Source organism: Gekko japonicus, unplaced genomic scaffold (assembly GCF_001447785.1).
Source record: "Gekko japonicus isolate JY-2015 unplaced genomic scaffold, Gekko_japonicus_V1.1 scaffold20, whole genome shotgun sequence".
NCBI lineage: Eukaryota > Metazoa > Chordata > Lepidosauria > Squamata > Gekkonidae > Gekko > Gekko japonicus.
In genome coordinates this window covers 1,492,043-1,504,170 of record NW_015169172.1, presented here as the reverse complement: position 1 = coordinate 1,504,170, position 12,128 = coordinate 1,492,043, and the positions used below count along the sequence as shown (strand labels likewise).

General features: G+C 43.1%; 1 protein-coding gene across 1 annotated transcript in view; it reads right to left on the bottom strand.

The window, feature by feature from the left end:
• WLS (wntless Wnt ligand secretion mediator) overlaps positions 1-12,128 on the bottom strand; it is a 73,358-nt gene that overhangs the window by 3,273 nt on the left and 57,957 nt on the right. The window contains exons 5-11 of the mRNA XM_015415793.1: positions 9,337-9,473; positions 7,956-8,124; positions 6,941-7,038; positions 5,677-5,740; positions 4,513-4,656; positions 1,956-2,039; positions 923-1,076 (exon numbers count right to left, since the gene is read on the bottom strand). Coding sequence (XP_015271279.1) covers positions 923-1,076; positions 1,956-2,039; positions 4,513-4,656; positions 5,677-5,740; positions 6,941-7,038; positions 7,956-8,124; positions 9,337-9,473 — 850 coding nt within the window. The remainder of the gene's footprint in view (positions 1-922; positions 1,077-1,955; positions 2,040-4,512; positions 4,657-5,676; positions 5,741-6,940; positions 7,039-7,955; positions 8,125-9,336; positions 9,474-12,128) is intronic.

The following is a 12,128-nucleotide window of genomic DNA, read 5'->3' as shown; positions in this document are numbered from 1 at the left end:
GGATCGCTCCGATCCTCCCGCTGGGGCCAGGAGGCTCAGGGATTCCGCAGGAGATCGCCCAGGAGCCCTCCGATGATGGTGTGCCACAAATCAGAAGCTCAAACTGAGAGAAAATATTTAAGTGTACAATTTCTAATGATGAATGGCATGGTCGGAGGCAGCTTTCGCCATATATGCTAGCATGAAAGAAAAGCTTTATAAGGTACTGTGTTTATGGTATATGATTCCACATATACTGATTAAGATGAAGACACAAAAATATGCATGTTGGAAATATAGAACCTTAGACGCTAACTGCAGGCATATGTGGTGGCCATGTCCTAATATAAAATTAGCAAAAAGAGAGAGAAACATATTCTCCATGGCTGAACTGAATATTCTAGAAGGTCCAAAAGTAGTACTGTTTGGTCTAAGCAGATTCTGTTCCTTCAAACTACAGCACAGTCATTTTAAATATGCTAAGATGAACAGAACTAATAGCTGGTAGAACCAGTGATATTGAAATGTAGAAGCTTGGGCTTAATAAACTCTGGAAAATGGTAACTTACCAAACTAACAGAATTAATGAATGGGAGATTATGTAAATCTAATTTCACTAGAGAATGAAAACCCTTTCTTGACTTTTGGACTCAGGATTTGCAGTTGAATACAGACCTTTGTAATTGTGCAATTTTTGTGAATGTACATAGAGGGTTTTTCTATTGTAAATTTTTGTTTGGTGAGCCTAAGAGAAGTACAACTTTATATGTTACTATACATGCACACACATATATTTTCCCTCTTATACATTTTGTTGAAATCTATTGATTTTGATTTTTCCTATTAAGTTTAAAAATTAATAAAAATATAAAAAGGAAAAGTTCCCGTCTCCTAATTACTGGTTACAGGTCTCCAGCTTGCTTGCAGCTTCATTATATCTCACCAATTGACTGATCTTCACCATAGTTTTTGTGTGAAGGTGCATACAGGAACATGAGGGCAAAGACATAAAGGTTCCACATTCCGTAAATTCCTGTGAAAAAGGCACTGTTCAGTTCAACCGTGTAGCCACCCCATTTCCAATGGCCTTCAGTCACCTAAGACAGGAAAAAGAATAGACATAATCAAGTGAGGCAGGAGCATAAACACATACGGAACCGAGAATTACAAGCCCAACAGGAGCTAAAGGGCTCCTTCTTTACATGCACCCTACCTATTCCAGTTCATGACCTGACAGACTGTCCTCTCCCTTTATGACTGCAAGGACAGAAGTAATGCAGCCTTGGAGTAAATGTTTAAAGACAGCCAAATCCCATATCCTGGTTACAATGAATGCTGAAATGTTCACATTAAAAATTACACACCACTCTCTTAGAAAAAGGGGCTCATAACAGTTGTCCTTTATATAAAGGTTGTCCCTGTTCTCTCAGGACTTTTCCAGCCCCACCTAGAAGAAGAGAAGAGGAGGAGATTGGATTTATACCCCGCCCTTCACTTGGCGTCTCAGAGCGGCTTACAAACTCCTTTTCCCTTCCCCTCCCCACAACAGACACCCTGTGAGGTGGGTGGGGCTGAGAGAACTCTTGACAGAAACTGCTTTTTTTCAAGGACAGCTGTGCCAGAGCTTGTGACTGACCCAAGGTCACATCAGCAGGTGCAAGTGGAGGAGTGGGGAATCAACCCCGGTTCTCCCAGATTAGAGTCTGCACACTTAACCACTACACCAAACTGGCTCCTACCTCACAGGGTGCCTGTTGAGGGGAAGGGAAGGGTTTATAAACTGCTTTGAGATTATAAACTGCTTTGAGACTCCTTAAGGTAGAGGAAGGCAGGATATAAAAACCTACTCTTCTTTTTTCTTCTTTACGAAAAACAGGTAACTACTGACCAGATTCATTATCCAAAGCCCCAAATTTCTCTGAGAAGTTTAAAAACATTTGTCAGAATCCTAGATAAAGTTGTTTTAGGACACTTACCTGGCTGACAATGAAAAATATTACAGTCATGGCAGCACAAGCCAGTGTGATCAGCATCAAGAACTTGAACCTAAAAATTAGCCCCTAGAAAGACAAAAACAAACAGCACTAGTCATTTTACTGAAAAACTCAAATATTTTAACCCAGAGTTTCTATAAGATGAAAACTTACATGTGAGATCTACAATGTCTTCGATTTTCAGGTTTCTAGCTGTAGTTTGTGCTCTCAAGTCACACTGATAAAGGCAGGCCTTAGGGGAAAGGCCCAGAGCATGAGTGCAAGCACCCTTCTATTTCCTCTTTGCCAACTCACAGATTTCTGTGAGTGGAAGGCTGAACTGAGTGCAGGTTGAATCCCTAGACAACTGTGGATTCTTTACTTCCCATTACTAGTCTCTTGCAGGGAGGAAGAGTTACTGTCCAAGTAAGCATCTCAAGTGATGACTCCATCTTCCAGCACAGGAGCTGAGTAAGCAAACATCCGTTGTGGTGGCAAGTCTGCTCAGCCTTTATCAAAGGCTGCTTTTAGACCCTTGTATCTAGTCATAAAAACCAACATTTCCTTCCCCGATTCAGTCTTAAAAGCTTGTTCACACCTTCAGTTAGCCTCTTAATTATACTGTCTATCCCAATATAGGGGAGCCTTTAAAATCCCAGTCAAAAGTCAGGTTAGAAAGGACTGTTTTATGGGGAGTCTATAGGACTTACCAACTAAACTGTTTGTGATCACCCACCCCCAATGTGCTATACTGAGGCAGCTTGAGGACAAGCAGCTTCTTTGGCCTTTTCAGATACGTAAAGAAGGGAAGACTTATTCATGATAATAAATCAGACACTGCATTTTTTAATGGGCAGGACAAGGCAGTCTGCTCAGTAGCAAAGAAAGAAACGGAAGCAGGGATAAACAGGAGAAGACTACACATTCACTTTAGCTTGTGTGTGCTTAAGGCTTAATTTCAGTAGGGGATATAGGGACTTCATGGAACAGATGGGTTTTGAGGAGCGATTTGAAGAGCAAGGAGGTGTTCTGCGAGGCAGTTCCAGGCAGGAAAGAAAGGGTAAAGTTGGATGAGGGCTTGAGAATGTACTGAGGGTATCAGGCATGAGGAGGGTAAGGACATGGAAAACAACACTTTCTTCAAGAGGAGAGAGAAGTCTGAAATAATGGCCCCATAAAGCAAATAAGACTTTATGTCTGTAAGGCTTGTGTGCATACAGTCTCACTTACAAGATACCATTATGCAGATCAGTCTTGTAAAGGGCTCGAATATTTATGACAGAAATGGCAGTAATGAGGTCTCAGGCAGTGACTGGTTCTGCTACCTGCTGGCTACTGAAGGACCTCTGGTTGTTATATCTCTCCTTCTCTCTGCTGAGCTTGAGCTGCTCTCATACAAGAATGTCCAAGGCAAAGAGGGAATACACCAAGAAAAGAGGACTATGTCAGAGAAAGAGCTGCACATATTCTGGAGCTGTTAGTGGAAAATATGACTGAAATTTACCTGTTAATTTGAAAAAAAACTAACCCCTTTCTTCAAGCCTTTTTGTTACCTAACCCAACAGTCTGCCTGTCACATAAGCTGTAGTTCCACACACACTCAAGAGAAAGCCTTACAGAATTCCGTTTACTTTTCGTGTCAGTATATATCAGAGCAGGGAGAATGTTTTCTGTCTCATTAGAACCTAAGAGAAGCCAATGTTGGATCAGGCCAATGGCCCATTCAGTCCAACCCTGTCACACAGTGGCCAAAAATATCAGGGGCCATCAGGAGGTCCACCAGTGGGGCCAGGACACTAGAAGCCCTCCCACTGTTGCCCCCTCCCCAAGCACCAAGAATACAGAGCATCACTTGCCCCAAACCAAGAGTCCCTATCTCAGATAAATGAGGTTGTACTGTGTGTGTTGCTTGTTCCTTACACAACTGTTCTTTGCAAAACTCACATTACTGACAAAATACCTTTGTTTCTGCTACCTGCTGGCCACTAAAAATACCAGTTTGGTGTAGTGGTTAAGCCGCAGGGCTCTTTTTGTAGCAGGAACTCCTTTGCATATTAGGCCACACACCCCTAATGTAGCCAATCCTCCAAGAGCTTACAGAGCTCTTCTTACAGGGGCTACTGTAAGCTCTTGGAGGATTGGCTACATTAGGGGTGTGTTGCTTAATATGCAAAGGAGTTCCTGCTACAAAAAGAGCCCTGAGTGTGCGGACTCTAATCTGGGAGAACCGGGTTTGATTCCCCACTCCTCCACTTGCAGCTGCTGGATGACCTTGGGTAAGCCACAGTTCTGACAAGAGCTTTCCTTGAAAGGGCAGTTCTTGAAAGAGCTCTCTCAGCCCCACCTACCTCACAGGGTGTCTGTTGTGGGCAGGGGAAGGGAAAGGTGTTTGTAAACTGCTCTGAGACTCCGAGTGAAGGGCGGGGCATAAATCCCATCTCCTCCCTCCTCCTCCTTCTTCTTAGCTTGTTCACAAGCATTGATTGGAATACCATACCAAAAGTGCTGTTGGGTTTGCAAGGGATTTTAAGATGAGGTTTTCACCACTCCAGTTCCTTACCTCATAGTGAAGTCTGCGAGCTTTACTCATTGCTGGGAGGCTGGATTGCTTACCACTGATGTTTCGGAACACTTGAAACACCATAAAACACAGGAACAGGAAGTAGAGACAGAGGCAGATCCCAGCAACGATAATAAATGCCATCTGAGCAGTAAAGTTAAGGGAGCAGCACCTTGACACACACACAGTCAACAGAGACTCAGATAGCAATAATTTATTTGGCTTTGCTTAAGCATCATTGCCATACATGGAAGCCAGGGGGGAAATTCCTTTTGCGAAACTGACAGAAAATATAGACTGAGTGAGACTTTGTGAGCACCTAAGAAGTCCTTTCTTTGGCTCAGTTCCAGGCCTGATGAGCTGTTGCTGTTCCCACAGGCCTGAGGTGGCATTAATGTGGGATAAATGACTATAATACTAGCAGGCTAAAAAACCTCGGTGGACTTGTCACTTCTGCTCCACTGGTACATAGGAGGAAGCTGGGAAACATCCGCCATCCTTTAATCTTAGGGAGAGGCTGGCTAGAGGTCTGTGATGCAGGGGGAGTGAGCTAAGCCTATTAGCTTATCTTGGCTTCATAGGAAAAATTAACAGCAGCTGGAAAATGCTTCCAACATGAACAGGCATTTTTTTAAACAGCAAAAAATTCAACAGCAACACTAATTTTAGGAGCATATGCCAGGGTACCAAAATAAAAAGCACTGTTTTGGTGAATACACTACATTACTCTAGAGCAGGACAGAACATACACAGTAGAGGTAACTTTCAACGGTAAGCCAGGGGAACCTAAGTTCTGCAATGACACCCACACTTTATCATCCCTGTACATTTATTCAGTACTCCACTTTTATCAATATGCATACCAGGTTTCTGAAACAAAACAAAACCCCATTTCTTGGTTTAACGTCAACTCTGCACATAAAAATTTCAGGAAAGTACAACCAGTTTCAAATTCATGAAACTAGTTTAAAGGATATCAGGATGCATCACAACATTTAAATCAAAAAGCCTTCCTAACCAGTTCTATTGACACACATTCCCAGAATTAACAAGGTTTTCTGCAGGTTTAGCACTCTCTTCCCCAAAGAAAAGGCAGCCTCCACTTCAAACCTCCATTGCCCTTCTCTATGCAGTGCCACTGTTGATATGGAAAGAAAAGGATACAGCGAGTTCCGTACCAACATCTGTGGTCCAGATACTGTAGAATGGATTTTTTAATTGTACCCCTCTGGAAATGGAAGGAAATCATGTCTCAAATGGAACAAATCATATACAATAAAAACATAACACAAAGCTACGCTTCCCATTGTAATTTGGAAAGGTCAAAGGAACAATATTTAGAGACGCTTGCTGGGCTATATACTCACTTGCATTGTATTCAAAGTGTTTCAAATCTAATTGTGTAATGACCTCCCCATCCCTGCAACAAGATATTTGGAAAACCAGTAGGGCAAGAATAGGTCAAAGATTATTTATAGGGGTATTGTGTACCAATTTTGTCAGATATGGAATGTACTATTAAAAATCCAGGACAGAACTGAGAAAGGGCAGCTTTCTTATCACAATGAAGTGTAGAATCTCGAGGCGGGGTTTACGGCACAACGATGGCTCTCTGGGAAGGCGCACCGCTCAGCAGCGGGGGGGGAGGTGCCACTGGATCGGCCCCCCCAGGGGAGTGCGGGGGGACCCCCAAAGCCATAGGGCTTTTGAGGGTGAGCCTCTTTTCCTGCTAACTGCAGGGAGATGGAGGCTCCCCTCCGCCCTGACGGTCCTTCTCGCTGACTGCTCTCTGCTGAGAGAGGGACGCCTCTCAGATGCATTTACATAAACGGAGGGGAGGGGGGAGAGAGAGAAACAATTGTAAACAGATACTTGAAGCGAAATCCTCCCCCCCCCCCGAAACCCCTTAAAGGCTGTGCCTCTTAGCGAGGCCACAAGCTGTGTCGATCCGGTCAAGCACAGGAGAACTAGCAGAGGAGCGATTAAGAGCGTGGTCAAGATAAAGACCAACAATGAACTGTGAGTTGAGGAGCTGCGGTGGCTCAAGTTGTTAAGACGCTGAACTGCAGTCTGTGGAAGGTCAGTAGTTCAGCAGTTTCGAGACCTGAGTGTGCCGCATGACGGAGTGAGCTCCCGTCTCTAGTTCCAGCTCCTGCCAACCTAGCAGTTCGAAAGCAAGAAATTGCAAGTAGATAAATAGGTACCACTTTGGTGGGAAGGTAACAGCGTTCCGTGTGCCTCGGTGTTTAGTCATGCCAGCCACATGACCACGGAAACGTCTTCAGACAGCGCTGGCTCTTCGGCTTTGAAACGGAGATGAGCACCGCAACCCCAGAGTCGGATTCGACTGGCTTTCGAGCAAGGGAACCTTTACCTTTTTTTACTGCAATAACACTTTTAAAAACTTAGAGGAATATCTCTACATTACCTCTCACACATGTCAAAGACAAACAGACAGAAGGCGCCTACAGCAATTGGCCCGACTTGTTTCCAGTAGCTAGAGAAACGATTTCGTTCATTCTGATCCTAATAGAAATGGGGAACAGAATGATATCCAAACGATTAATGAAACAAATGCTAAAAATTTTACCTGCATTAAAATGACCATCATGAACAATGGAACAATGGAAAAGGCAGTGTTACTGAAATTTGCTTCAGTAACTTCCATCATACATGAATACATCTCAGCCGAGCAAATCAGATTTAGTAACAAATTTAAACCTAACGGGCCTTGCAAGTCACCTGCCCCTTTGATCTTTCATTAGGAATCAGCAACTTAAGGGGGTCCCCAATGTGGTGCCCACAGGGGCCACTGACACCTTTCCTGGCACCCACCAAGTGCTTTTAGAAAGTGGGGGCAGGTGGGACTTTTGCACAGCAAGGCTTCTGACTGGCCACTGAAAATTTGAGTGGCTGTGCAGATTTTTAAAAATATTGCTTTGGCAGCAGCTGCCACTACAGCACAAAGTATCTTCACTGTATGATGGAAGGTGAGCTGCAGCAGCCATTGTATGGCTGGCTCCACCTCTTCTGGCAGCCGTTCTATGTCTGCACCCACCACACTGTGTCAGAATCCCAAAAGGGCCCATAGGATCTAAAAGGTTGGGGATCCCTATTCTATACTAATTACAGGCAATTACATTTCACTCTCTCTCCCAACCAACACTAGAAATCATGAAATCGGATGGACAGTGAGATCTGGACTCTTCCTATGGATAGGAAGGCATTCTTCTTTCCTGAAACCCACCTCTGTCCATAAAACAGAGTGGAAAACCCTTTATAGATCCTGGTTTCCCAGTCTAAAGTAGTTACAGGAGGGTCCTACTAGCTTTTCTGCTGTTGCAAAGGGGAGGAAAGCTGGTCACATTTAATTCCTTGGCTCTTACGCCAGCAGAAAGTTTATTAGGATTGAACCCCATATGCACTCAAAAGTTCATACACACCATCATATGCTCTCCACAGAAGATGATCCAAAATGACAGAAGCATAGCATAGAAGATTCCTTGGCGAATATCTCCAAACAGCAACATCCAAGTCCACTCAAACCCAATAGAAAACCACTCCACTGGGATGTTTATGAATGTCATGGAAATCCCAAGAGCAAAGATAACTCTGGAAAAGGAGTAACAAATTCAAAACCATTTTCCATTTCAGAGAAGGATCCACTACCCAAAAATCCAAGAGAAACTGAGATGGAATGGCCAACCATTAGCTAAAATTTCATTTCCATCCTACATGTTAAAATGTGCTGTTTTAGGGCAGTCTTTACTATTTTACTCTATTTTACTCTAAAAGCTAATAGAAGTTCACTTGAAAGCTAGACAATGAGATCCATCTTCAAAAGAAAGCACTGATCTAAAGAGCCAGTTTGGTGTAGTGGTTAAGTGCGTGGACTCTAATCTGGGAGAACCGGGTTTGATTCCCCATTCCTCCACTTGCACCTGCTGGATGACCTTGGGCAAGCCATAGTTCTGGCACAGCTGTTCTTGAAAAAAAGAGCAGTTTCTGTCAGAGCTCTCTCAGCCCCACCTACCTCACAGGGTGTCTGTTGTGGGGAGGGGAAGGGAAAGGAGTTTCTAAGTCACTCTGAGAATCCTTTGAGTAGTGAAGAGTGGGGTATAAATCCAATCTCCTCCTCCTCTCCTCCTAGATATCAATGAAAGGCCAATCCCTTCTTGGCATATCTGTACTAGCTGTTTCACATTCAGAGCATTCCACAGATAGGATAAACAAGCAGTTGGTCCCAACTCCAAGACCTGTAGAAGCATTCCAATGAAACTCTCCAAATAGAAAAGCCTTTTAAGACAGTTGCATTTGATTACACAGAGTAGTTTATATACACCATGCCAAATACAGAATAAACTGCCAGTGCAAGCCAATCAAAACAAACTTAGTGCATGACCAGCTGTGGCCAACCCATAACCAGCTAACTGATGCAAAGGTTCTTCCCTCTTTCCAGAACACTCAAGAAGAAGACGAGAAGAGATTGGATTTATACCCTGCACTTCACTCGGGAGTCTCAGAGCGGCTTACAAACTCCTTCCCCTTTCCCTCCTCACAACAGACACTCTGTGAAGTAGGTGGGGCTAAGAGAGCTCTGAGAGAACTGCCCTTTCAAGGACAGCTCTTGTCAGAACTACGGCTTGCCCAAGGTCATCCAGCAGCTGCAAGTGGAGGAGTGGGGAATCAAACTGCACACTTAACCACTACACCAAACTACACCAAACTGGCTCTCACACTTAACCACTACAACAAAACTGGCTCTCAATGACTTTTGCATGGGTTTTGCTGCTTTGTAAGACTCCCCAGGTTATCTGTACGCACTTTTCCAGTAAGACAGGTGGCCGCGTCATCATTGTGATCCGTCTCCAGTACCACACCATGATGGTGAAGATGCTCGGTGTGAGGACTGTTTTCATTGCAAACCACACCTTTGTAAAGCCTCCATTTTGATGGATGCCCTGGAGAAAACAAAAAGTTTCACAATTGCATTTCTGCTTTCCCAACACAAGATCCATTCTACATTTTCTATAATACCCAATACATTGCTACTTGAGCCTCACAGCCATTTCTCTCCTCTCCCAAATAAGCACACTGTAGCAAATAAACAGTGCCTTTTAACAGTTATTTAACTATAAAAGTATTTTAAGACAAACAAGATCCTTATTTATGAAGTGAGTCAAGGTCTTTACAAATTTCTGAACATACGCAAAATCCAACCTGATCAAGCCACAGCTTATCTTTTTTTGCACAAAGCTATACTTGGATCAGTTACAGCACCCAACTCAGTCAGTCTACAGCATTACAGGTGAAAGACTGTACAGCTAGTGTCAGACACTAGAAATATTTGTGCCAAGCAATCAGTTTCTTTAGTCGAGAAGATGACTGACTTAATCAGAAGGTACTGGAAAGAGATCATTTAAGTTCTGCTCTGTCTGGATCAAAGTGTTATGGGAATAAAAAAGCCCCAAATCTGGTAATCCAGACAAAAATGTTTCTGTCTCAATAAAAACCACATCTTAAAAATCCACTTCTCATTTTCCACCTGACTTAGCAAATTTTAATCCCCAAAACAGACAGCGGGTGATAGACAAGTGCTGGTGGTCAGGAATTAATAAAACGGCTTGCTTTGGGGGGAAGCCAAGGAAGCAATTACCACCAGGGTAAGTGAAAAGCTAGTTAATGTGGTGAAGAGGGGAAGGATAATAAGCAAAGACACCTCAAAAGGGGGAAAATATCCATAGGGAATGCAGGGGCCCTCCAGGGGGTAACATCCCACACCACTAACAGACTGATGGTTATGGTATGGGTTTTCTAAGGAATTCATAAATGTATGTACTACTGGCAGGCAGAGAATGTAGAGGGATTTTAATTTCTTGCAGTCAAATTCCTTTGTAGTAATCACATTACTCCTCAGAGCAATAACAAAATCTAGCAATCTGTACATTTTGTTTGTTTCTGTCCCCAACAAAGTACAGCCAGCTTAAAGTGATAAGATACTGTAAACCAGATGAAGCGTCAGAAGAACTGAACACCTAGTGCACTGAATGTACCATCACTGGTAACTGGAGCTCCTAGCCTTGAAATCAAGTTACCTAACAAAGAGGTTAAAACTGTGGAAAGCTTAATTCCAAGGTTTTCTTGCTCAACTGTGTGTTGACTAATTGAAAGCCAATCTGATGCTCATATCTTCAAAGAAGTTTCAGGTGCTTGAAGATGCTCAATACTGTTTCTATGATGTCTGAGTAAAACTTTGTGTTCCATGCTTACTAGGAAGTAGGGCCGCTTTTGGGCTGCTGCAGGCCGATTCAGATGATCTGATCTGAATTGGCTTGCTGCCGAATTGCCACCGAATTTTGGCAGCAATTCGGCCCCATTATATCCTATGGGCCACTGAAGTCAATGGCAAAAACATAGGGTATGTTCTGGGGGCTGGAGGGGAGGGGGTTTGAGGGAGAGGCTCCAAACTCACAGGGTAGCTGCTGGAGCATCCCCCCAAAATACCCACCAAGTTTCAAGAACATTTAACGAAGGGGTCCAATTCTACGGGCCCCCAAAGAGGTTGCCCCCAACCCCTCCATTGTTTTCTTTCTTTCTTTTTTATGCCCCCCCCCGAAGGGGATCTTTATTGCTTTTTCTACAAACTACAACGAAAAAATAGGGAGGGAACATCTACATCTAAGGAGAAAGGAAAGAAAACCACGAATAACTAAAACCCCAAGTATAGGAGATCATTACATCAGTTTATATAAGTGTTAGTCTAAAATGCTTACATTACATTGAACATAGTCGATTAAGCTAAATTATTTATATTTTTAACCATTTTTAACTGTTTAAAGACAACCCCAAGAGCAACATTTATATCACATGCTTTAAGGCACGATTCAGAGTCCTTCAGCCTTCACTTTGCTTTATCTTTTCTAATCCTCAATTGGTATTCTTGTTTAGAAGCAGCTGCCCCCTTTTCTGAAGCAGAATCCTCACCGGAAGACACAGAGTCCAGTTCACCACCAGATTTGCTGTCATCTTCTTCTTTAGCGTCCTCAGCTGGTTCTCCCAGTTGCAGTCTCAGGAACTCACATGCTTTGGAAAAAGAGTCAATTTTTTCTTTTTTGTCCTGCAGTTTGAAAATTAACCATCTGTAGGAAATGCTGTTTGTTTGTAAAAAATGGATTAAGTCTTTATACTTCTTCCTCTTCTTCCTTATTTCAAATGGGATATCTTTTAAAATCCTGATGGTGTTGCTTCCGATTTTCAGGGGTGTTCCCATCGTTGCTTTCAGGACAGAATCCCTCACGTGTCTCTTCAAGAATCTAACCACTATCGCCCCAGGCAGATTATTTTTCTTGATATAAACAGAATAGGCCCTATAGACCACATCCATTTCACTTATAAGGTATTCCGCTTTTAAATCTGTAACTGGAGCTAATGCATCGCTCAAACGTTGCTTTAGATTCTCGTCTTTTACTTCAGGGACCCCTTGGAACTGGAGGACCAGGTTAGCTTTCTCCATTTGCAGTTGTAAAAGTTGAGATTCATCCGAAGCTTGCTTCCTTTCCAGCATTTGCACCTTTTTCTTGACTTTTTTAGAGTTGGCATCTATTTCCTTTACTTTC